The sequence below is a fragment of the Macrobrachium nipponense genome, chromosome 9 (assembly GCF_015104395.2).
Source record: "Macrobrachium nipponense isolate FS-2020 chromosome 9, ASM1510439v2, whole genome shotgun sequence".
NCBI lineage: Eukaryota > Metazoa > Arthropoda > Malacostraca > Decapoda > Palaemonidae > Macrobrachium > Macrobrachium nipponense.
In genome coordinates, this window is record NC_061110.1 from 28,586,213 (window position 1) to 28,613,510 (window position 27,298).

Consider the following 27,298-nt stretch of genomic DNA (forward strand, 5'->3'; position numbering starts at 1 on the left):
TGGGCATGAAAAGAACACATTTTACTGTTTTCACTCCAATAAAAGATAAATACGTTAAGCTTGTAGTATTCTGATGAGACAAAGTGAAAATATCGAAAGGAATGTTGATTTTTGTTCACACAATAAACATGCCCTCAGCACCATCTACTAACGAAAAAATTAACTAAATTATGTTCATAAACGATACGATTTTAAGTGATATTTCCACTTGAAAACACAGTATAACGTAAAATAACCTTGTCTCATATAGAGTATCTTGAGATTTCATCTGCGCTAACTAGAGGCAAGAAAGTCACTCTGATTGGAGTTCAACACAGCAAAACTAACTTACTTCGCAATTGCCCTCAGCTGATTTCCAAAACAAAACATTGATTGCTATGTTTGTATTTTATAATACAAACAAATAGTAATATGAAAATATATATATTATTGGATGCAGTGAAGTAAAACAAAACTTTTAAAAATATCCATGGAAAAGATGCATATCTATTGTTTGTATTTTATCATATGATACTAATATATGATTATTACATACTCAAATTTTATATATCATGTAAGATGCGACCCCCTTAAAAGTAGCTCCAAAATTAGGCTTCAAAAGTCACATGATAACCGAGTATATACGATACCTTATTTTTTTATGAATATTTTTGACGACAGCTGTAAAACAGATTCGCCACTAAGCAATTGCGCCGTTAACTGTGGGCCACCTGTAATCATTAATGGGCGACTTACATGTAGCCTAATCCCGGTAAATAAATAAATGCAAAGATTTGGGGATAAAAGAATGTTTAACATTCTAGAATTACTTAAGAGGTGATCATTACCTTTGGCTTGAGAATAGCCTATGTTAGGTGAACAACCATGAGTGTAAAAGGATTGTTCTAAGATAACTGTTACCTCGCAGTGTCTTGCTAATAGCTCATGGCCGGTAAACAATTCTAAAAATGAAAGTCTGGCCTAAAGGAATGACATAACATCAAGATTGGTTACTAAAGGCAATTCTTGACCGATGACTTATGTTAAGCCCAGTAAGTAAAAAGATATATGCAAAAGTATTTGATCTACTTGAATAGTGATCCATTCAAGAACTATTTGTAAGGACATTGTTATTCCCGGAGACTGCAAGTATCCAGCTAAAATACGTAGATGTTAATCTGAACAAAATAAACAAAAGACATGTCTCATCCCGCTCGAAGGCTGTGAATGCATTCCGGTGGTTGTAACAATACCAAAATCTGGTGATACATATAACCATAAAATAGTAACAAGCTGCTGTAAGTGCAGCAGGAAACAGAATGACATGATTAGCTAAGTCGTTCCTAGTATTGCCGTAGGGGGACAGCACTGTATACCTACACTGAGCCATCGAAGCACTACCCACGGACTTTGAACTTAAGCTGCCGTCGAGTAGAAACTCTTAGCAATATAATTACTGGGTAAGTCACATATAAAAAAGAAAGGGCTTTCCTCAGTCAAAACATGTTTCTGTCTCTACTTTCATTGTATTAATGTAAAACTACAAATAATGAGGTTTCAGAAACGAATGTTTTAAAAACTTAAATAACTAAAAATATCTAAAAATACTCACAATTCCTTAGAGAGAACTTGATGGCATTTCCACTGTTAGGAGAACTTGAAGTGCTCAGTCCTTGTGTAAGAGGAAGTAGGCTATTTACATCTACAGCTCCACCCAGTGATGAATCAGAAGCAACCACTGCATCTTGACCACCCAGAAGGTGATACACAGAATTCAACTGAAAGTTTGGCTCACTGAGTAAGACTTTACTTACCACTTGTGAATTTGGACTTGCTGAAAGGACATGTTTGGCTTTAGCTAAAGAGTTAACTGAAGTGAAATGGTGACTTACTGCCTAGAATGTACGAACTTAGTCTGCAATTAGATATCACAAAAATGTATTAATCCCATTTACTAATAGTATAAATGTTTCATGCATAACAGCTCTTAAGATACTAAACCTGAAAGTTGTTTAAAAAAAATAAAAGGTGTCACGATACACTCATTTCACATCTAACCATTACAGAAACTGTTGATGTTGATGACAATTTCATACTTTAATAAAAAGTTAACAGTCAATCAGGATACCTCTTACCTGGATCATAGCCAGTTTTCACAAGTGTTATAAGAATTCCAGTAACTGCAGTGAGAATTGGATAATGATGAATGGTTTCCAAACCTGGAATTTCCAAACTTACAACATATCCAAAGCATCCAGAATATCCACTGACACGATAAAGAACTTGGCACAATAACTGAAAAAACAGTAGAGAATAAAAACAGCTGCATCATTAGCCTTCAATCTTGCATTTCACTTGTTAAAGAAATAGAATCAGTATTATTCAAATCACTTCTACAGTACTGAATACATGTACTTCAATAATGAGATATTTTCTTACCTGACACAATCTGCTTAATAGTGATTCTGCATTTGGTCTACTTAAGTCAGTAAACAATTCTGGAGCAATATTCACGATCATCTCTAAAACACGCAGGAGTGCTAAGGCTAAATCAAAACAGGTAGCACAAATTCTAAGTTGTCTTGAATCAATAAACACACGCTCTGGACGGTTTGAGGCATTCTGGATCTGTCAAAAAACAAATTTATGTTTCACTCTTGCTGCAAGAAACACTTTTCCAAAAAAAAATTTATTATATCTAAAAAAACTTTTCCAAAAAAGATTTATTATATCTAAAACAAATTATTATTTAAAGTTTTAAACTCCACTCTTCTATAAAACATTCCCTTTAAATTTGGTAAATTACTGAAAAAACCAAAGATACCTCTTTAGTCCAGTTTCATTTCTATGAAGTTATCTTTGATGGGATGGGAGGAAAGCTCCTTACAATAGTGATGATTTGCATGAACCTAAAAACTGTTTCTAACAGATTGGTTGTTGTAGAAAGGATGCCTGGGATTTGGAAATAAACAAGCAAGATTTAGTGCAAATGACTTAGTTTTGAACCATAGAAGGACAGTAGAATGAATACTCATGGAATTTACATGTACTACAGAAAAGATAATTTCTTTGAAGTAATGAAGATAATAAGATTTTTCTAGGTCAAAAAAAAAAAAAAAAAAAAAAAAAAAAAAAAAAAAAAAAAAAAAAAAAAAAAAAAGAGTACTGTACACAGGGTGATAAAAGAGGGCATACTGCTACCAACAATTGGTAATACGTACTTAGGGACATAATCCACTATATATAGACAAGTGTTATCAGGAGAGATATAAGGCACCCTAACTGCTGTTGATGAAAAGGGACAGAGATACTCAGCAAGGAAAAATAATATTTTGGTAGCTGATGTTACTGTTTTGAGTATGAAGCATGATGCAGGAACATTGAAAAAATGAAAACATTCTGACAATAAGTCTTACCACAAACCTCTGCAGACTTGACACTGCAGCAAGAAAATAATTTGCATTTTACGTTCAGTTTATTGCTAAATAACCATACTATTGCTTTTAGAAACCACAGAACAAGTTTTTAAAAAATAACATTGGCACTGCAGCAACATTTGAAGTGTACAACATGAAAAAATCGGTGCCCCAATCAGTTTGACATAAAATCATCACTTTGTTACACTTGACTAAGGCAAACACACATGGTGTCATGACACGTTACAACTGTTCAGGTTACCCTGACAACCTAATACTTTGCTCCATGGAACAGCACTGAAATTAGCTTGAACAAGATCCAGATGACCCAGAACAAAGTACTACAACCAAATAGTCTCTGGCCAAACAAAAAGCACCTCTTATCCATAAGACTTGCAGCAGCAGAAATCCATTCAAAATTAATCAAGATTCTGCATGAGTTGTAATAGAAATGAGGGCAAGGAAGGTGGGTGCACCTCACAAAAACTCCCAAGGGCAAAAAGATGCCCTGAATATGTACATGAAAACACTGCAGCTAAAGCCACCTGTTCTGCTGCATAGCGATTAGGTCATTCAGGTAAGATTATGATTATTATTATTATTATTATTATATTATTTCATTTTTTTGCTTTTGTCTATCACAGTCATCCTATTCAAGTGGGGTATTTTTTATTGTGTGGGATTTCAGGTTGCACCCTGCCTCCTTAGGAGTCCATTAGTTTTCTTACTGTGTGCACTGTTTCTTGAAGCACACCCTTCTGTATGAGCTCTGTAGCTGCTTCAGCATCTAGTTTTCCAGGTTCCTTTTCAGGGATCTTGGGATTGTGCCTAGTGTTCCTATGATTATGGGTACAATTTTCACTGGCATATCCCATATCCTTCTCATTTCTATTTTCAGGCCTTGATACTTATCAATTTTTTCTCTGGTGTTCCGTGATACTGCGACATCAATGAGTGATACTTTTTCTTGATTTTGTCAATCAACGTCACACCTGGTCTGTTGGCACATATCACCCTATCTGTTCTGATATAGTCCCAGAGGACCTTTGCATGATAATTTTCTGTCACTCCCTTAGGTTTGTGTTTGTACCATTTATTACTGTAAGCTAGCTGGTGTGTCTGGCACAGACTCCAGTGGATAGCTTTGGCTACTGAATCATGCCTCTTTTCACATTGGTTCTGTGCAAGTGCTGGACATTTGCTTTCTGTATGGCTCATGGTCTAGTTTTTCATATTGCACTTCCTGCATGTGGGTAAAATGTTACCTTCATCTATCATCTTTGACCATATCTGGTTCTTAGGCCTAATAATAATAATAATAATAATAATAATAATAATAATAATAATAATGTGGCGCAGTGGCAGAGTGGGTTAGGCCGTCAATTGACTGGTTAAGCAACATTGGGGCTGGTCAGTCGTTGGATGGGTGACTGCTCTCCTCGGCGTTGATTCCTTGGGAAAGGATCTTTACCATAATTTCCTCAGTCTACTCAGCTGTAAATGAGTACCTATCCCTGATGGGGTAGGATCCAGCTATGGGTTAAATAGCAAAACTCAACAATGATGTTAAGAAATGAAGGAATAAACGACAACGACGTAAATGGAATCACTGGCCACAGAGGAGCTTCGTCCGGCAGCCAGGTATTCAACCCAATTGAAGGGGAAGACTGTCAGGTACTTGGAGGTTGTCATCCAGCAACTGACCACCACAACGACAGTAACCAACACCCTGAGATTGGAGCTACAGAAGCAAACCAAAGGAAGAAATGGACAAGAGAAGAAAATAAGGAAATCTGGAGATGCTACATCAGAATCAACCCGACGGAGAGAGGATATAGAAGAAGGTTGGTCAAGATCTGGAATGAGAGGAATAACAACCCCCAAACAGAGCAGAGGCTAGCAGACCAAGTAAAGAACATAAAGAATCAGAACTGGCTCTCCCCAACAGAAAGAGAAGAACTGGAAAGGGAAATGCCACACGACAACGAATTACACGAAGATGAACTGAGAGACGATGCCATAGAAGACGACAGGGAGGATGAGGTATCAAACAACGACACACAAAGAAACACCGACGAAGTAACAGAGAGGACGGAATGGGTAGAAAAGATTAGACAATGGATGGAGCCAGATACAGAGAGAACAAAAATCCCCTCCATGAAAGCCTACAACACCAAGAAATTGAGGGAGAAAACAAGTGAGGTCAATGAAATAATGGCCATAATACACACCACCAGTATCACAGAAACAAATAACTTGGCATATGCAGGAGCAAGATTAGTAGCAGAACTGATGGGGATACAAACGCCAACACCACCAGCACAACCAACCCAACAGAAACCAAAACAGTAACCTCCTTGGATAAGGCGCCTGGAAAAGCAAATCATGGTGATGAGATCTGACTTGAGTAAACTGAAAGAGATGGCAGAAAAATGGCAGAAAAAAGGCTAAGAAGCAAGAAAACAAGGGAGGAACTCAACGAGAAATACAAAGTACAAGAGAGGGGACTAAACAACACAATAGATGTAAAACAGAGGCTTAAGGCCAAAGCACATAAGATCCAATGGTACATGAACAGAAATAAGGGATACCAACAGAACAAACTATTTGGAACCAACCAGAAAAGACTATACAGCCAACTAAGAGGGGAAGACAAGAAATTCCTGAAGCAGAACCAAGTAAGAGACAGAAAACATATGGAGCAATCCGGTATCACACAACAAACATGCAACATGGCTCCAAGAAGTCAAGGAAGAAGAAACAGGGAGAATAAAACAAAGATTCACAGAGATCACGACAGACACAGTCAGACACCAACTAAAGAAAATGCCAAATTGGAAAGCCCCAGGTCCCGATGAAGTCCATGGATACTGGCTCAAAAACTTCAAGGCCCTACACCCACGAATAGCAGAACAACTCCAGCATTGTATCACAAATCACCATGCACCCAAATGGATGACCACAGGAAGAACATCCTTAGTACAAAAAGACAAGAGTAAGGGAAATAAATATAGCCAGTAACTACAGGCCTATCACCTGCCTACCAATAATGTGGAAGTTACTAACAGGTATCATCAGTGAAAGGCTATACAACTACCTAGAGGAGACAAACACCATCCCCAACCAACAGAAAGGCTGCAGAAGGAAGTGTAGGGGCACAAAAGACCAGCTCCTGATAGACAAAATGGTAATGAAGAACAGTAAGAGAAGGCAAACCAACCTAAGCATGGCATGGATAGACTATAAGAAAGCCTTCGACATGATACCACACACATGGCTAACAGAATGCCTGAAAATATATGGGGCAGAGGAAAACACCATCAGCTTCCTCAAAAATACAATGCGCAACTGGAATACAATACTTACAAGCTCTGGAATAAGACTAGCAGAGGTTAATATCAGGAGAGGGATCTTCCAGGGCGACTCACTGTCCCCACTACTCTTCGTAGTAGCCATGATTCCCATAACAAAAGTACTACAGAAGATGGATGCCGGGTACCAACTCAAGAAGAGAAACAACAGAATTAACCATCTGATGTTCATGGACGACATCAAGCTGTATGGTAAGAGCATCAAGGTAATAGATACCCTAATCCCGACTGTAAGGATTGTATCTGGGAACATCAGGATGGAGTTTGGAATAGAAAAATGCGCCTTAGTCAACATACAAAAAGGCAAAGTAACGAGAAATGAAGGGATAAAGCTACCAGATGGGAACAACATCAAACACATAGATGAGACTGGATACAAATACCTGGGAATAATGGAAGGAGGGGATATAAAACACCTAGAGATGAAGGACACGATCAGGAAAGAATATATGCAGAGACTCAAGGCGATACTCAAGTCAAAACTCAACGCTGGAAATATGATAAAAGCCATAAACACAAGGGCAGTGCCAGTAATTAGATACAGTGCAGGAATAGTGGAATGGAAGAAGGCAGAACTCCGCAGCATAGATCAGAAAACCAGGAAACATATGACAATACGCAAAGCACTACACCCAAGAGCAAATACAGACAGACTATACATAACATGAAAGGAAGGAGGGAGAAGACTATACTAAGTATAGAGGACTGTGTCAACATCGAAAACAGAACACTGGGGCAATATCTGAAAACCAGTGAAGACGAGTGGCTAAAGAGTGCATGGGAAGAAGGACTAATAAAAGTAGACAAAGACCCAGAAATATACAGACAGGACAATGACAAACAGAACAGAGGACTGGCACAACAAACCAATGCACGGACAATACATGAGACAGACTAAAGAACTAGCCAGTGATGACACATGGCAATGGCTACAGAGGGGAGAGCTCAAGAAGGAAACTGAAGGAATGATAAAAGCGGCACAAGATCAGGCCCTAAGAACCAGATATGTTGAAAGAACGATAGACGGAAATAACATCTCTCCCATATGTAGGAAGTGCAATACAAAAAATGAAACCATAAACCACATAGCAAGCGAATGCCCGGCACTTGCACAGAACCAGTACAAAAAGAGGCATGATTCAGTAGCAAAAGCCCTCCACTGGAGCCTGTGCAAGAAACATCAGCTACCTTGCAGTAATAAGTGGTACGAGCACCAACCTGAGGGAGTGATAGAAAACGATCAGGCAAGATCCTCTGGACTATGATATCAGAAACAGATAGGGTGATACGTGCAAATAGACCAGACGTGACGTTGATTGATAAAGTCAAGAAGAAAGTATCACTCATTGATGTTGCAATACCATGGGACACCAGAGTTGAAGAGAAAGAGAGGGAAAAAATGGATAAGTATCAAGATCTGAAAATAGAAATAAGAAGGATATGGGATATGCCAATGGAAATTGTACCCATAATCATAGGAGCACTAGGCACGATCCCAAGATCCCTGAAAAGGAATCTAGAAAAACTAGAGGCTGAAGTGGCTCCAGGACTCATGCAGAAGAGTGTGATCCTAGAAACGGCGCACATAGTAAGAAAAGTGATGGACTCCTAAGGAGACAAGATGCAACCCGGAACCCCACACTATAAATACCACCCAGTCGAATTGGAGGACTGTGATAGAGAAAAAAAAAAAAAATAAATAAATAAATAAAATAATAATAATAATAATAATAATAATAATTATTATTATTATTATTAATTATTATTAATTTTATTATTATTTTTTTTTTTTGCTCTATCACATTCCTCTAATTCGACTGGGTGTTAATTATAGTGTGGGGTTCCGGGTTGCATCCTGCCTCCTTAGGAGTCCATCACTTTTCTTACTATGTGGCATGTTTCTTAGGATCACACTCTTCTGCATGAAGTACCTGAGCTACTTCAGCCTCTAGTTTTTTCGAATTCCTTTTCAGGGATCTTGGAATCGTGCTATTTTCCTATGATTATGGGTACAAACTTCCACTGGCATATCCCATAGTCCTTCTTAATTTCTATGTTTCAGGTCTTGATACTTATCCATTTTTTCCTTCTCTTTCTCTTCAACTCTGGTGTCCCATGGTATTGCGACATCAATGAGTGATACTTTCTTCTTGATTTTGTCAATCAACATCACGTCTGGTCTATTTGCACGTATCACCCTATCCGTTCTGATACCATAGTCCCAGAGGATCTTTGCCTGTTCATTTTCTATCACTCCTTCAGGTTGGTGTTCGTACCACTTATTAGTGCAAGGTAGCTGGTGTTTCTTGCACAGGCTCGAGTAGAGGGCTTTTGCTACTGAATCATGCCTCTTTTTGTACTGGTTCTGTGCAAAGTGCCAGACATTCGCTTGCTATGTGGTTTATGGTTTCATTTTTCGTATTGCACTTCCTACATATGGGAGAGATGTTATTTCCATCTATCGTTCTTTGGACATATCTAGTTCTTAGGGCCTGATCTTGTGCCGCTTTTATCATTCCTTCAGTTTCCTTCTTGAGCTCTCCCCTCTGTAGCCATTGCCACGTGTCATCGCTGGCCAGTTCTTTAGTCTGTCTCATGTATTGTCCGTGCATTGGTTTGTTATGCCATTCCTCTGTTCTGCTTGTGTTTCTCCTGTCTCTGTATGTTTCTGGGTCTTCATCTACTTATATCAGTCCTTCTTCCCATGCACTCTTTAGCCACTCGTCTTCATATATTGCCCTAGTGCTCTGTTCTCGATGTTGACGCAGTCCTCTATGCTTAGTAGTCCCCTCCCTCCTTCCTTTCATGTTATGTATAGTCTGTCCGTATTTGCTCTTGGGTGTAGTGCTTTGTGTATTGTCATTTGTTTCCTCGTTTTCTGGTCTATGCTGCGAAGTTCTGCCTTCGTCCATTCCACTATTCCTGCACTGTATCTGATTACTGTCACTGCCCATGTGTTTATGGCTTTTATCATATTTCTGGCGTTGATTTTTGACTTCAGTATCACCTTGAGTCTTTGCATATATTCTTTCCCGATCGTGTCCTTCATCTCTTGGTGTTTTATATCCCCTCCTTCCATTATTCCCAGGTATTTGTATCCCATCTCATCTATGTGTTTGATGTTGTTCCCATCTGGTAGCTTTATCCCTTCAATCCTTGTTACTTTGCCCTTTTGTATGTTGACTAAGGCGCATTTTTCTATTCCAAACTCCATCCTGATGTCCCCAGATACAATCCTTACAGTCTGGATTAGGGTATCTATTTTCTTGATGCTCTTACCATACAGCTTGATGTCATCCATGAACATCAGATGGTTAATTCTGTTGCCTCTTTTCTTGAGTTGGTACCCAGCATCCATCTTCTGCAGTACTTTTGTCATGGGAATCATTATTGTTATTATTATTATTATCATTATTATTATTATTATTACCAGTAGGATGCCCTAAAGGTGAAGCTTCAAGTTAAACTATCAAAGGCTTAACTAGGTATCTCTGAACTCTCCACTAAATAATAATGTTATCATTAATTGCATTTCAAATACGTAGTTTTAAATACATTTTATATGGTATGAAATTGAAAGATGTAAGGTTTTATCCGTAGAAAGGATTTTTCTTTTATCTTCTATACTTTTGGAGATATTAGCATTTGAATGGTGCTATAACCACTCCTCCTGTTTCTATGGTGCTATAACCATTCCTCCTGTTTCTTTCTTGATTTCATTCCACTGAGGCAATTGCCATGTTTTACAGCTGGCCAATTCCCATTTTGTCTTGTGAATTGTCCATCCATGGGTTCCTTCGTTCATTCTTCCATTCTGTTCTTTTTTGTTCTATCTTTATGAACTCCAGAGTCTTCATCATCCATAATCAGGTCTCCACCTTATGAACCTCTTGGCCTTTCATCCTCTCTTGTTATTGTAGAAGCACTCTGCTGTCAGTGTCAACACAATCCTTCTCTACTTAATAGTCCTCTTCCTCCTCCTCTACGATGTGTACAGCCTGTCTATATACTTGCTCGTGGGTGCAATAACTGATTCATGTTCATTACTATCTTTCTAGTCTTTTAACCTATCTTGTGGAGTTCTGACTTATTCCACTCCACTATTCCAGCATTGTACCTGCTTAATGGCACCACCCAGGTATTTATGGTTTTCTCCATGTTTCCAAAGTTGAATTTTGACTTGAGTACTGCTTTTATTCTCTAAAATGACAACTTTTTTAATCAATCTGTATTTTTCATAGCCAACAAACCAGAGGTCTTAACATTAGGATAAATCTTCTAACACCAGCTGGAAACTGGTAAAGTTAATAAAATTGTGTATGCAAGGGACTACTGGCATCTGTGACTGGTCAAGAGTTATATGGGATCACCTAAATACCCCTTGGCAACCTGTGGCCACGACAGTTATTCTTCCAACCCAGGTTAATTGTCAGAGGGGTGGTTAGAGGTGGGCCTTTGTATGTTAAGGCCTCAGGTTTGTTAGTTATGTACAAATACAAATCAATTAAAAAACTTGTCATTTCTTCATATACAAAACAAACCTTTGGTCTTAACATTAGGATAGACTTATCTTTGTGGGAAGCTAGTACTACTAACCAAGTGGAGGTTTGCCACTTTTGATCAGTTTCTTGAATGACAGAATTCTAGAAAAAAATTACCATTATTTCAGAATCTAAGATACAGTGGAACCTCGGTTTCCGTATTTAATTCATTCCGGAATCTCCAATGAAGTTCAGAACATACAAAATCCAAAACAATGTATGGTCAACCGCCAGTATTCACGTTCTCACCTATTTGCGGAATATTTTTGGGACCATATCTACCAATTTTCATGGGTTTTTCTGTTGATAAATATTCACTAATTAGTGTGCTTTGATTCTACTGCCAAGTGTCCTGCTCTGTCTATAATATTTTGCCTTCTGTAAGCCATTTTTTAATTGTATATCTGCTGAAATCTTTTTACACTCCTTGTTCATTTCTCAACATCTAAACCAACTCATTTTTTTCATATGTCCTTTTTTCACCTTACTTTTCCTCACAATAAACTACTGTTTAACAGTCAAAGCAGTGTCAGGTATGTCTCACCGGATGTAATAATACATCAGATGTATGTAATAATACATAAGATGTACTTTTTTTCATAATTTATATTTTTCACCTCAATAAAACCAATCTGTTTCAGCTTGGCCAATACTACTATAATGTTACCAACTTCCCTCTATACTATACGTCACTTCATACAGTGTTGCAATACCCGAATAGTACCATCAAATGATTAAAGTTCTCCAATATTTACTCACAAACTCTAGGGGTTGAAAAATTTAAAAATCAATCTGCAAAATATATTCATCAAAAACACCCACATAATCGGAGAGAATCATTGTACTGATGATCCCTTCAGGTGTTCAATTTGCTATGAAATCAATATTCAACTCAACCATTTTCTTTGTATGAAACAGTTTAATAAACATAACAATGTACACATTCTGATGAAAGCTAGATTATCAGGAAGCCTGCAGATTGACTCACTTTTTACCTTTAACTGACCTTGCCACATCAAGGGTTACTAAGGTGATGGAAAGCAAACAGATCACAATATGATAATGCAAAATTAAATCATCACCATCCACTGAAAACATCATAAACAATAATACAGAATATGGCAGAAAACCAGAGCTGTGCATGCAAAAAAGCAGAGATGTGCATTTAGACTACTATATCATGAATGTCTATAGGTGACTGACAGCTTGCACACTCAATTTACACCTCAACCACTTGCAACATTTACTATCCATTATATGCAGGTTAAACATATCAGTTTTAATCTGCATTTAAACACAACTAAGTTAAGAACTTTACAGGGAAACAACAGTACCTCTTGCAGCATTCCAATGAACTCTGAGAAGGCCCAGTTCAGCTGAATTAGTAAGGAATTAAGAAATGCAGTTGCAACTTCTGAAGATCCTTTCAGCACTTCAACAACATGCTGCTGGAAAGTTGGTGATGGACAAGGAGCTGCAAAATAATAAATTCAATTTGTAATTTATGATCTTTGGCAAAATTACAAATGCATCAATTATGACCTATTAATCACAGATTGTGTTATGAAATACAGTACAGGTAGTGTTCATGTTACGATAATTTGTCTTACAATAATCCGATTTTGGGATGGGGTTAGCAAGTAATACCGATATGATATAATTTTGAAATTATTTTTATATTTCACTCGCAACGGGTGAAGGCAGCAGCTTACACTCAGGTAGCGAGAGAGACCAAATTACAATAGCCTAACTTTATCCCATCTTCTAGCTAAGTAAGTTCAAAATCAGTAAAAGAGAATGATAAAAGTATTGTTTTAACAATACACTCGTTGGGTAAATGTGTACAGCCAAGAACAACCGAACAAGAAACAACTTTTTTGCTAAGTACAGTGGACCCCCTTATTCGCGTTCTCCAGATTCGCGGACTCACATATTCACGGATTTCTCTCGGGAACGTTTCCCTGCAATATTCGCGGAAAATTTGCACATTCGCGGTATTTTCCTATGAGAAATATTCACAAATTCCTGGGTTTTTTTATCAATTTCATCATAAAATGCACTTTTTGTGATAAAACTATTAAAAAACCAAGTATGAAAATTGTTAGAGGTTTTTCTTGAGTTTTAACTAACAAAATAGGTTGTTTTTACCGTTTTTATAGGGGTTCCAACTATTCATGGGTTCTAACTATTCAAGGGGGAGGGGTCTGGTACGCATCCCCCGCGAATACGGGGGGACCACTGTACACAACTTTTTCGCTGAACGAGAAACAACTTTTTTGCTATGTACAACCGAATTGGATAACAAAAACATCTGTTTGGCATGTATTTCAACCATCGTACGATAGTAAACAATTACTGTAGTTATATTATAAATGCTGTTATGCAGAATAGGACTGATATATTTTTATGTAATAGTAACTTTATTTGCAATAGATAAAATATCAGCAAGGAAATATACTGTTAAATTTAAATTGCAACTAGTAGCTGAAGCTGAGAAAACTGTTCAAGCTGCTAATGACTATTATCGTGCATCAGCAACAAGGATAAAACTCTAGTAAACTTATGACTTTAAACACAACTGTAGACAAAATTGAAAGAAAGTTATTTTAATCAAAACTACTGGGCATGAAAGAATACCATTTTACTGTTATTTTCATGCCAATAAAAGATAAATAACGTAAAGCTCATATTACGATGAAATCAAGTGGAAGTAGCGAACAGAACCACGTAATTTTTTTATGCAATAAGCTTGGCCCCAACACAATCTGTTAATGAAAAAAATAATTTAGTTCACAACTAGATGTATTCACGTCATATTTCGACTTAAACACACATTGTATTAAAAAAATGACCTTGTCTCATATAAGTAAAGTATCTAGATATTAGTTTACGCTTATTAGAAGCAAGAAAATTTGCTCAAAATTAAGTTAAATATGGCAAAATCAACCAAAACACTGACTGATATGTTAATATACTATAATAAAATACAATAATATGAGGATCAATACAATATTAGAATTGGATACAATGAAGTAATGTACAACTTTTTAAAAGATTTGTGTAAATGATGCATATTCATTATGTTTTTATTTTATAATTATACATAGCCATCAGCAGCCTGACATTGTTCAATTATGCCGATGTTGGACCGAATCTGATTCTCTTTTAGTCTCCAATTTGTTTTTGTACTGAATTATCAGTCAGAATGCATTGAACCTCCAGAATTAGCTTATACGTATTAATAATTCCTATATCATATATGTAGTACAGAGTAAACTGCAAGTTATGCTATTCTTGTTGGTGTTTATTCAATATCTCTTTGTACTGAATTATCATAAGCCAATCTGCATTGAACCTATTGAATTAGCTTTAATTCAGAATAACTATACTGTATATGTATAAAGTAGTATACCGAGTAGTGTAGGCTAGGCTACCCTATGGTACTGATTACCCTAGTGTAGGCTAGGCTATATTCAAGATACAATTTTTCCAACAAACAATGGGGTTTTTGGGAGCCAAACTCCATTGTAAGTAGGAGAACACCTGTATAAGACTAACAAGTTAATATTTCCAGTGAAAGTCAGCTTCTTAATTAGTATTTGCTACATACAAATTTTAATTTATTATTAAAACATTTCTCCTAATGGACCACAGAGATAGGAAAGAAACAAATATGGGCCAAACAAACATACTAATTTTTTTTTTATAAAACTAAATTTAAAACAAACATATCAATCATCTACACCCATATTCAAGGTCTTCAAATGTACTCAAATATACAGCAATCTTGACATTCACAGACTCATGTATTCATGGATTTCTCTGTTGACCATATCTATTCATTACTTGCAAGAAATTCGTGTATTCACAGCTTTTTCTATAAGAAATATCATTTTTCATGTATTCACAGCACTTTCAATAAGAAATATTCATAAAATGACAAAACATTTAATCAACTTGTATTTTTCATAGCCAACAAACCTTCAGTCTTAACAACAGGATAATCTTCTAGTGCCACCTGGAAACCAAGGTGGAAGCTGGTCACTGACCAGGCTTGGTACCCCGTGAAGCATCGGTCTTTCTTTGACCGCCTTGAAAGGTAGTCGCTTTTGCACTTTCCTTCTCAAGCCAATTTCTTTGTTAGCCCATGATTCCTTTGTGCTCTGTTTACAGTGTATGCGTGCCTGAATGTTTATCATGGAGTCTATCAAGAGTTCTAAGCCCTGTCAACGCATGTGTCCGGAAGTTCAAGGATTTGTATGCTCAAGGTTATTGGCGTCACCTATTACTGACGCCGCACCATTTGCAGTAGGCGCTGCTCAAATTTTTTTACTGTCACTAACCCTTGCCCGGATTGTCGTCCCTGGCCTGTGTTGCAGTGGAAGGCTTTCTACAAGAATAGGGACATCGTAGAGTATCTACTTGTCCTTGGGAAGGTTTCTTGCCTCCCCTAGTGGACAGTTTGGCATCCCCATCTTCCACAAATTTTCCCTCTGCTTCTTTTGACCCCCTGTCTTCTTCCTTTTCTTCCATTGTTTTGTCTTTGGAAGTACCGGGAGTTACACAGGATTATTTTGTGTTTAATGTAGCGCCCTCTTTCATGGGAGATAATCTCCCTCCCAAGAAGGAGGAGGCTATGCCACCTGCTTCCTCTGTTTCAGATATGAAGTCGAAGAAGATGGTGGCTGTTTGGGCTTCCCTAGGCCTACAGGGTTCTCCCTCCTTAGATGGCATGTTGTTGCAATTCTTGGCTGGTCGTTGACCTCCCCCAGTTCCCCCTCTACCAGGCCTCCACTACTTTGGCTCTCACGTGCTGCTGCCTAGCGGGACGCCATTGTTAACTACTATGCTTACTGGGTCGCCTCTTATCTCCGGCCATTGAGGCCATCGACTTGTGCTGCCATTCTGAATGCCGTGACGTCACTCCCAACATCCTCTCAACGTATGACTTTAGCTGTAGTATTGTCTCTTCCTCCACTTGTTGCTGTGACATCATTACCATCATCATCTATGATATCATGGCAGGTAATTGCTAAGCCTTCAGAGAAGTTCCTTCAAGCGGTGGTTGATAGGCGGGACTTTTTTTTTTTGGCAAGAGGTATCCTGTACTCTCTAGCAAGAAATGTTGTAGAAGGAGGGCTCCTTCTCCTCCTCCATCTCCTCCTCTGCCTCCTCATCCTCAGGTCAGATGGAGGATTCAGGACTTTGTTGCTTCATCTTCTGGCAATGAGAGGAGTGTTTCACAGTCCTCTCAACACGGATGTGTCTAACCCTTACACGTACATGTACGTACGTGTTCCAGTTGCTGGCCGTGGCCTTCATTCTCCTCAGTCTTCAAGCTTCTTCTTCGTTTAAGCCTGTTCAAGTTCATCAAAAGGATGATAAGGCTCCAATTAAGAGGTCGAAGGTACCTGATACCCAGATGCTTGTACCTGCACCTTCTAGGAGTTCTCCTCTCTCAGAGACTGTTACTTCTCTTACTGTTCTCCTCCCAGTGAACATGTTTGTGTCAAGAGTGAGACTCTGGATGGTCGTGGACGTGTGGCGGTTTGTGTCTGTGGACACTTCTCAGCCTAGTAGTGCTTCTTCACCTCTGCAGTATGGGAAGACCGCACTTTTTCCTGTGTCCAAGAAGCCTGGGCTTTCAAGATCTCATTCCCCTAGGAGTTCCCACTTGCATCATTCACCTTCCAGAATTGGGAATATTTGAGACCAGTCTCCTCCTCCAAGATGTTCTATAGTGTGTCGTTCTTTATGTCACGACCATGTACGTGAGTCATCAAACAGCCGCGTACATAGTCATCACACAGACGTGTACATAGTCATCATACAGCTGTATATGCGAGTCGTCGCTCAAGCACGTATGTTCATAGCACGAGGTATATGTGATTTGGCTCACGGTTGTGTAGGTGATTCATCGCTTGACCATGTTCCTGGGTCCTCATTCTTGGGATCTTCCGTCGTTCAAGGTACCAGTCCTACAGGTGGAGGATGTGATGTCAGGCCTCCAAGGGAAGCTTCTCCAGTGGCTTTAGGGAAGGATGAGGATCCTTCTAGGCCTTCTGCTTTGCATCGTTGGTCTCCTTTGCTGGAGCCAGAGGAGGGGGGAGGACACAGACTCAGTCTTCTATGACCTCTACGGGCATAGAGGCCTTGCTTGGTCTGAGGCAGGATGCCAGAGCTTCGTTTGTGTTTCCGCTTTCTGGCAGGCTCAGTCAATTTTAAAGCATAATGCTTTGGTCTTGGATTGGGACGGCTCACTTTGCTCTAATGGGTCATCTAAGCCTCTTCCTACTTCTCTCGTGTGGCAAAGGAAATATTATTCTACAAACGTCCTTCAATTGATGCCTCGTCACCTTAATTTGGATGTGATCCATCTAAAGCCTGGCTTGACTCTAGATCAAGTAAGGGCTCAGGGCCATTCATTATCTTTTCTTGAGGCCTCTGTCATAGAGTCTCCTGTTTATTCGGTATTCAAGACTGTGTCGTTGCTGGACTTGTGGTCTACTGCGGTGGCCAGGATAGAGTAGTGTCACTCTGATGGAGGTTCCTTAGCTCACCCTCCTTTAAACGTTGCTGCAGTCTAGTCTGGTGCTAAGGACATCTCTTACCTGGGCCACCTCAGTGCTATTTTGTGGGCCACCTTCTCTGGGTTAGGAGGGATGCGGCCTTGTCGAAGGTAGCAGGATCAGTGGATTCTGAGTCCTTGTTGACTCTTTGTAATGGGGACCTCCTGGAGTTGCAGCTTCTCTTTCCGAAAACACATTTTGAAGATGTGATAGACTGGTGGCATGCTGGTACCAAAGATAGGCTGGTTCAGCAGGCAGTATCAATGTCGGAGTCTCGCTCTCGCCCTCCACCTCCTTCTCCTCCAAGGCAGAGTAGGTGGTCTCCTTTGGGGAGGTCAGCCAAGCATTCAAGGTCTTTAAGGGCTTCTCAGTCTACTGCTCCTTCAAAATCTAAGCAACAGCAATGCCTCTTTCAATCTCGTTCTGTAAGCCAGGAAGGGGCAGAGCGGGTCGTCAATTGAGATGGCGCCTCTCCCTTCCCGTTGCCACGAGTAGGGGGATGCCGGGTAAGCCACTGAGCCAAATGGCAATTCCACAGAGCAGAGAAGTGGGTAGTAGATGTCCTTCAGGTGGGGTATCTACTCAAGGCTCTCTGAAGTAGTTAGCTCTTTGGGAGGAAGTGTTGAAGATGTTGGACAAGGGTGCAGTAGAAGTACATTGTCCTTCCCGGGGGTTTTAGTCAGATTTTTCTGGTGCCAAAGGCTACAGGCGATTGGAGGCCAGTGATACATCTTTCCACACTGAACCACTTCATTAGGAAGACAAGGTTCAGGATGAAGATGACCTGGACGGTTTTGGCGACGGTGAGGGACACCTACTTTTACTGTCAATGGACTTGCAGGACACTTAACTCCCAGTTCCAGTTCACCCTTTATCCAGGAAATTCCTTCGCTTCAGACTTGGAGAGCAAGTCTTCTAATTCTCAAGGTCATGTGCTTTGGCTTGACTACAGCCCCTCAACTGTTCACAAGGGTCTTACCTTAGTTTTGACGAGGGTTCATGCTCAAGGGATTCACCTGTTGAGGTACCTCAACAATTGGCTGGTCTTGGCAAGTTCTAGAGAAAAGCTGATGCGGGACAGGGATTGTCTTCTCCAATCTGCTTCCCAGCAAGAGGATCCTTTATCTGGGTATGTCTATTCCAATCTGCTTCCCAGCAAGAGGATCCTTTATCTGGGTATGTCTATATAGGCAGTTCCCGGTTATCGGCGGAGTGCTGATAAGTGAAAACCACCATTAACCAAAACTCGGCACCGAGATTCAGTTAACAGTGCTAACAACTGGTTAATGGGGCCTCTGTTAGGTATGTTATGGCACCATAACTTTATCATCAGCACCTTATGGCACCATAACTCTATCATCAGCTTCTTATGGCGCTGATAACCGAAACTCGGCCCGTTATGGCGCCATAAATCGCCAATTTTATGGTGCTGCACAAGTGCTGTAAAACCGGATTGCCATTAACTGGGGACTGCCTGTAGATACAGCAGCGTCAAGGGTTTTCCTGTCTGACCAGAGGTTGCAGAAGTTCAAATCAGTGGCACACTCCTTCCTGTCACATGCCAGACAACCTGCTCACCAGTGGCAGGTTCTTCTCAGGATCTCATCTCTTGGTATGGAGGAATGATGTAGTGGTTGCGTTTGACGTTATCAAGGGTCGCTTGTGAGAGAGAGAGAGAGAGAGAGAGAGAGAGAGAGAGAGAGAGAGAGAGAGAGAGAGAGAGAGAGAGAGAGAGAGAGAGAGAGAATAACGAATGGGTGGTTGACGAGTGAAGTACTTGTTTGGCGGGCGTGTCGGTTCATTGAGAAGCAGTCAGTGAAGGCATTTGGAGTAAGAGGTGTTCAGTCAGTAGAGTCATCTGTGTGTTTTTCACATAAGTTTGGTTTTGAGTAATTGAGTTCGTTGTGCTTAAGTTCATTTGGTTGTAGAGTTGTGAGTAATTTCTGGTGTTTATTGTTGCAGATTGCTGTATAGTCTTGGTGATTGTTTGGTGTTTGTTTGATTGTGTCAAGTTTCCTGGTGAGTAAATGTGTGTGTGTGTGTGTGTGTGTGTGTGTGTGTGTGTGTGTGTGTGTGTGTGTGTGTGTGTGTTTTTTTTTTTTTTTTTTTTTTTCCCTGCTGAACCAAGTACCCTGTTAGTAATCAAAGTAACGTGAAGGGAAAAGTGTGGCGGGGGGAAATTTGTAAGCCAGGAGTGGTTAACGTAAATGTGGGGAGGTCATGCTTACTTTTGTATTTTAAGCTTGTGATCCCGCCAATTGAAAAGCTGGTCCCTCATGGTTGCCTCCATCTTCAATCTCTGCAGTGGAGGCTGAAGGAGTTCTGGTCCCTGGCAGGAGAGTCCCCTCAGCAATGGGTACCTATCTACTTTCACCACCCCCCAATTTCCTCCTGTTCTCGGATGCTTCCATCGATAATTGGGGTGCTCATCTCAAGGATCTCCTGGCCTATGGTGTTTGGAGTGCGGCAGACAAGCTGCTTCATATCAATATTTTTGAGTTGAAAACAGTAGAGGGTCACTCTGTCATTCTGATGTCGGACAACACCATGGTGGTGGCCTATGTGAACATCAATTTCTTGATTAAATGCACTTTTATTTTAGTGATAAAACTAAAAAACCAGGTATAATAATTTTTAGAGGGTTTTTCTTGAGTTGAACTAACAAAATACGTAAGCAGTTTTAAGCATTTTTATTTTTAGAGGGTTTTTCTTAAGTTGAACTAACAAAATAGGCAGTTTTAAGCATTTTTATAAGGGTTTTAAGTATTCATGGATTCTAGCTATTTGTGGCGGGAGTCTGAAACGCATCCCCTGGGAAAACAGGGGTCCACTGTATCACTCCAACAGACAGAAAATCAGTAGCATGAAGTTTGCAGCACTTAGTGAGCCAGGTTCCAATCAATCACCTACTTCCCATTATGAGTTATGGGTTTGTAGGAAAAACTTTTTTTTTTCAAATTACAGTAAATTCTTTTTCATCAAAACCCCATCACAATACACATGTTTACAGCACAGTTTAAGTATGAGGACTGAACTTCTAAATTCCCTATTATAAGGTGATCATGACCTGACAGATCCATGAAAGTACTTGGAGAGTGAGATAGGTCAGGAACCAATGCTCTGGTATCTCAAGGGATACTTATAAAGCAATGACCTGAAGAATACAGGAGAGTCCTTGTACTGTATTTATATAGGTGTCCGATGATTCAGAAATCAAGAGCACTTGCTACACAGGCAAGATGGAAGGGTTGCAGAACCGTGTTTTCATAAGCACAGAGGATGACTTGCCTAGGCCAGAAACGTGTTCTCAAGACTTGCTTCTAGAACCAAGCTACAAAATGAAACTACATAGAGGTGTCGCCTTCAGAATCTCTAGCTTTCCAAAGGCAATGAATGGTTTTCTTCACCAGACATAGATAAAGGTTTCCCGATTACCAGTGAAGGATGCTAGAAGAGGAATGCTGAAGGGTGCTATTCACAGTTATAACTACGTACAGCTTCGATTTTTTATATCAAGTCAGCTGCAAATACCCAACACATTAATTTCTACCTCTTCTAATGTGCAACTTTCCCAGAAAGAGTATAAATCTTGCTGACCTGTCTTGAAGATGATAACACACTGAACAACAGAGGACTCCGTGCTGATTCTTGGCCGACACCAAAATCCAGAGAAAAATTTTCAGTTGTGCATGTATCCTCCAACTTCATAAATGTCCATATGGCTTGTCTTGCTGCTCTGCCAACCACCACACATACATGGTATTAATTTATTCATTGTATTTGCCCAAACATCTGTCTCACTTTAAAAGATAACTTTTGAGGTCAATTTTCTTGGCAAAAACTCATAATTATAATTATGCATTTTTTAATCTTCTTTCCAACTTTCATATTTTCACAGTGTCCTAGTAACTTTATTTCCTCACTTTTGATACATCTTTTGGGTCCCATCCCCTTTATGGCATTTTCACATTGCCTGGTCAAGTCTCAAATAACTGGTTTCCCAGTTGTATTTACCAAACTTCATAGTCTTGGAGCTTCACTATTTTTTCTTCTTACAGGCTCTTCTGACCTCTTTACATGACACTTTCTGCCTAATTCATGAGCATTTCCCTCATTTACTTGACCCTCAAGAAGAGCTTCCCTATTCTGTTGCTCTTCAATTTTAATTTTTCCCTTTATCTCGTACATAATTTACCTCTTACACACAATTTTTATTTTTCCTCACCCACTTTGCTATTCAAGACATTTTTTCATTCCCACTGCACTATCAAGGTTGAGATTAAATTCCTCACTTTCTGAGATAATGGTTTTCAGGGTTACTTAATCTTGGCAGTAACCGTAGATGCACATATCCTTTGTAGTAAAGCTTCATGATGTCAATGTTGATGTTGGTTGCAGTGGTAGGGTCCAGATACCAAGATCTTATTTGTTTCTAATTTACGGTTATAGAACCTTTTCACTCTTTGAAACTTGAGTTCCTCCTTCAGACTTGATAAGAGTATTCTGCAAAGTTGAACAGTGCAAGATGCAGACCCCAACTACCGATGCCTATGCCTACTAGAAGCTTTAAGCATACAAAAAATGTAGTCCACCATTACTAAAAAGATGATATTCGCACACTCCCCTCCACTTACAGACGTTGCCCAATCCCTTAGGCAAGATGACAAAACCCACACTCCCACTCTGACCCAGCTAATACATCCATACCTTCTCAGGTCCCACCCACCAAGAATTGCTCTGGCTAACATCACTAAAGCTACAACAGCTACTATCCCCTCTGCACTTTGTATCAACTCTCCACTGTCATTTAGTAACAGCTAAAAATTAGAACCATGAATTACCTGAAAAGTCCTTTACCAGCACAATAACCAAATGAAATTTTATTAACTCATCTTTAACTTTCCCTACTACGAGAAGTTATTAGGCAAATAAAAAAAAAATACATAGCAGCAATCTCTTTCAACACTTGCTTTATGAAGGGACTTCCAACAAGTACTACCAACAGAAAAATACTACTGAAGAAGAGGAACTGACTTCAGAGGAAGTCTCTAAAACATCAGCTCAACTACTTGGGTATTCTCACTCATGAAGGAAAAAATGAAACTGAAAAGCAGATGAATACCTATTCAGCTTTGGTTAATCTGTTTATAAAAAAAAATGAAAATTTTTATAATGTTCACCAGTAGCACATCTAGAGCCCTAGAATAAAAAGCAAAACCCAATACAAGGCCAAATACAAAAATTTAATGGTCTCTTTTTAACCCTTTAACGCCGATTGGACGTATTAAACGTTGACTAAAATTGTTTGTTGTATGCCGATTGGACGTATAATACGTCGACAAAAAATTTTTTTTTTTTTTTTTAATTCTCAGAAAAATAGTTATAGGCCTACTAGGCAAAAACTTTTGAATCATGCACATTGGGGGATGCTGGGAGCTCACGGATCAAGGCATTGTTTTGTTTACAATCGTTACCGAAGAGTGCAAGCGCGAATTTCCTTCTTCTCGCACTAAAAAGCATCAGCGACACATCTCAGAAATTATTTTGTCACTTTGACATAATTTTTGCACCACTTTATATTAGCCGTTACATGGAGTATTATATATGAAAATGTGCGCAATTTCATGTAGAATACAATGAAAAACAACCCATTGTTGTAGCTTTTATCAGTTTTGAAATATTTTCATATAAATAACGATAAGTGCCAAATTTCAACCTTGAGTCAAATTTGACTCTACTGAAATGGTCGAAAAATGCAATTGTAAGCTAAAACTTTTATATTCTAGTAATATTCAATCATTTACCTTCATTTTGCAATAAATTGGAAATCTCTTGCACAATATTTTAATTTATGGTGAATTTATGAAAAAACTTTTTTCCTTATGTCAGCGCTGTAACTCTTCCGAAAAAATCATAAATTTTTTTGTCCAATTGTCGTAATTTTGCACCATATGTTACATAAAGTTTTATATATCAAAATGTGCGCAATTTCATGTAGAATACAACAAAATACCACTCATGGTTGTAGTTTTTATCAGTTTTGAAATATTTTCATATAAATAACGATAAGTGCCAAAATTTCAACCTTCGGTCAACTTTGACTCGACCGAAATGGTAAAAAAACGCAATTGTTAGCTGAAACTATTACATTCTAGTAATATTCAATCATTTTCCTTTATTTTGCAACAAATTGGAAGTCTCTAGCACAATATTTCGATTTATTGTGAATTTATGAAAAAAAGAACATTTTCCTTACGTTCGCGCGGTAACTCTTCCGAAAAAATCATAAATTTTTTTGTCCGATTATCGTAATGTTTGGACCATTTTAAATTAGCTGTTACATAAAGTTTTATATATGAAAATGTGCACAATTTCATGTAGAATATGATAAAAACAACCTATGTTTGTAGCTTTTATCAGTTTTGAAATATTTTCATATAAATAACAATAAATAGAAAAAATTTGTCCTTCAGTCAACTTTAACTCTACTGAAATGGTCGAAAACTGCAATTGTAAGCTACAACACTTACAGTCTAGTAATATTCAATCAATTACCGTCATTTTGCAACAAATGGGAAGTCTCTAGCACAATATTTCGATTAACCCTCTTACGCCGAAGCCCTAAAAATCAAAACCTCTCCCGTATGCCGGGACGGGTTTGGAGTGAGTGCGGAAGCGAAAAAAATAATTTTTTCAAAAAATCACAGCGCTCTTAGTTTAGAAGATTAAGAGTTCACTTTTGGCTCATTTTTTTGTCATTGCCTGAAGTTTAGTATGCAACCATCAGAAATGAAAAAAAATATCAATACCATATGTTAATATGTAATGTGATATATGGTAGCGAAAAAAAAAATTGTCATACATAATTGTATTCAAATCGCGCTGTGCGAAAAACGGTTAAAGCTAACGAGTAACTTTTTTTTTTTATTGTACCCTAAATTGCGATCATTTTGATATATAATACATTGTAAAACAATAAAAGCGACACCGTAAAAATACTATCACAAAATGATGCACAAATTTGTAACGCGCGGACGTAAAAAAATGTTTTTTTCAAAAATTCACCGTAAATCTAAATATTGTTCTAGAGACTTCCAATTTGTTTCAAAATGAAGAAAAATGATTGAATATTACGATACTGTAAGACTTTTAGATTAGAATTGCAGATTTTGACCATTTCGGACGAGTTAAATTTGACCGAATGTCAAAATTTTTATATATATTTTTCTATATGCAAATATTTCGGAAATGAGAAAAGCTACAACCTTCAATTATTTTTTATTGTATTTTTCATGAATTTGCGCACATTTTGATATATGAAACTCTATAAAACGGCTAACATGAAAAGGAGCAAATATTAGGATAATGCGACGTACGCATTTCGGAGATTTTCGGCCACGAATCGGCGTGCGGAGGGAAAGAAAGTTATTTTAAAAAATTCACCATAAATCTAAATATTGTGCTAGACACTTTGAATTTCTTTCAAAATTAAGATAAATGACTGTATATTACTAGATTGTAAGAGTTTTAGCTTACAATTGCGTTTTTTGACTATTTCGGTAGAGTCAAAGTTGACCGAACGTGGTTTTTTTTTCTATTTATCATGATTTATATACAAATATTTCGAAAAAGAGAAAAGCTACAACCTTCACTCATTTTTTGTTGTATTTTACATAAAATTGCATACATTTTCCTATATAGAACTTTATGTAACAGCTAATTTTGAATGGTGCAAACATTTCGACAATCGGACGAAAAAATTTCTGATTTTTTCGGAAGAGTTACCGCGCAGACGTAAGGAAATTTTTTTTTTTTTCATAAATTCACTATAAATCGAAATATTGTGCTAGAGACTTCTAATTCATTGCAAAATTAAGGTAAATGATTGAATATTACTAGAATATAAGAGTTTTAGCTTACAATTGCGTTTTTCGACCATTTCGGTAGAGTCAAAGTTGACCAAAGGTTGAAATTTTTGCACTTATCGTTGCACAGCGCAATTTGTATACAATTAAATATTTAATTTTTTTTTTCGTGCTGTCATATATCCCAATATTTATATATGTTAATGATATTTTTTTTCATTTCTGATGGTTGCATACTAAACTTCAGGCAATGACAAAAAACGGAGCCAAATATAAACTCTTAATCTTGAAAACTAAGCGTGCTGTGATTTTTGAAAAAAAAAAAAAAAAATTCCGCTTCGGCGCTCACTCGCGAACACCGCCAGCATACGGGAGATGACTTTTAAAATACCACTTCAGCGTTTAAGGGTTAACATACAAAAGTTATACGTCAACATTTAAGAAGAAGCATTTGTTGTACAACACAACTCTAATCATGACTTAAAACATCCATAAAAGAAACAAATTGAAAATTGCTGAAAAATCTATGAACAATACCTGTTACTTGAGTAAAATTTGGGTTGTCTGAATGAGCTGGCTTAGGTCCAAACTTATTCGTCATGTGTGGACTTTTGGTATATCTGAACCCAAAACCATTTCCTTTCCAAAATCGTACCAGGATCCAATTGTTTTGTGCCCAAGCACGATTTTCATAAGGTTGAAGAAGATTACGCACCATCTGTATTCGACTGAAATATAAAACCTGATTAGCATATACACCAGTGATTATAACAATAACTACAAAACAAGTCTGTATGCTAAGACAATTTCAGCAGTGAACATATGAATAAATAAACTTTTATTCCATTAAAAAACATTAATGTCTCCATCACTTCATCTGATCTAGTTTTAAACTGGCCTGTAGTGGTACTGTCCACAACTCCTACTGGTAGTTCATTCCAAAATTAACATGTATAATATGTATAATATTATATATCTATATAATATATAATATTATATATATTAATTATTATAGATATATATAATATACATTCTTTATACATAATATATATATATTATATATAATATATATATATATTATATATATATTTACATATGATATATATATATATTATATACATATATGATATAAATCTATAAATATATATATATATTAATATATATATAATATCTATATATATATATATATATATATATGTATATATATATATATAATATTATATACTATATATATATCAAGTATCATTTTATATATATATATATATAATATAATATAAAAGAATAAATTACACAATTTATAAAATTATAAACATAATAGAAATTATATATATATATATACAACCCACAAACTCAGTTCCCTGGGTTATGACGGGGGTTCCGTTCTTGAGACGCGTCGTAAGCATAAGCTGGAAAATCATAAAATATCCTAAGAAAACCTTACTTTTAATGCTTTGGGTGCATTGAAAACTATGTAAACTGCATTCTTATAGCATTTTTCATGAAAAAACCTTTGCATTTTTGGAGTCATATTTCTTCTACCAGATCAGCGTTGTAGGC

The 27,298-nt window shown here is 37.8% G+C and overlaps 1 protein-coding gene across 2 annotated transcripts in view; it reads right to left on the minus strand.

Annotated features, from left to right (window-relative positions):
• LOC135217984 (E3 ubiquitin-protein ligase RNF123-like) overlaps nt 1-27,298 on the minus strand; it is a 245,262-nt gene that overhangs the window by 38,603 nt on the left and 179,361 nt on the right. For both annotated transcript variants that reach the window (XM_064254111.1, XM_064254112.1), the window contains exons 19-23: nt 26,279-26,469; nt 12,642-12,781; nt 2,419-2,607; nt 2,115-2,274; nt 1,592-1,813 (exon numbers count right to left, since the gene is read on the minus strand). In XM_064254111.1, the coding sequence (XP_064110181.1) occupies nt 1,592-1,813; nt 2,115-2,274; nt 2,419-2,607; nt 12,642-12,781; nt 26,279-26,469 (902 nt within the window). The remainder of the gene's footprint in view (nt 1-1,591; nt 1,814-2,114; nt 2,275-2,418; nt 2,608-12,641; nt 12,782-26,278; nt 26,470-27,298) is intronic.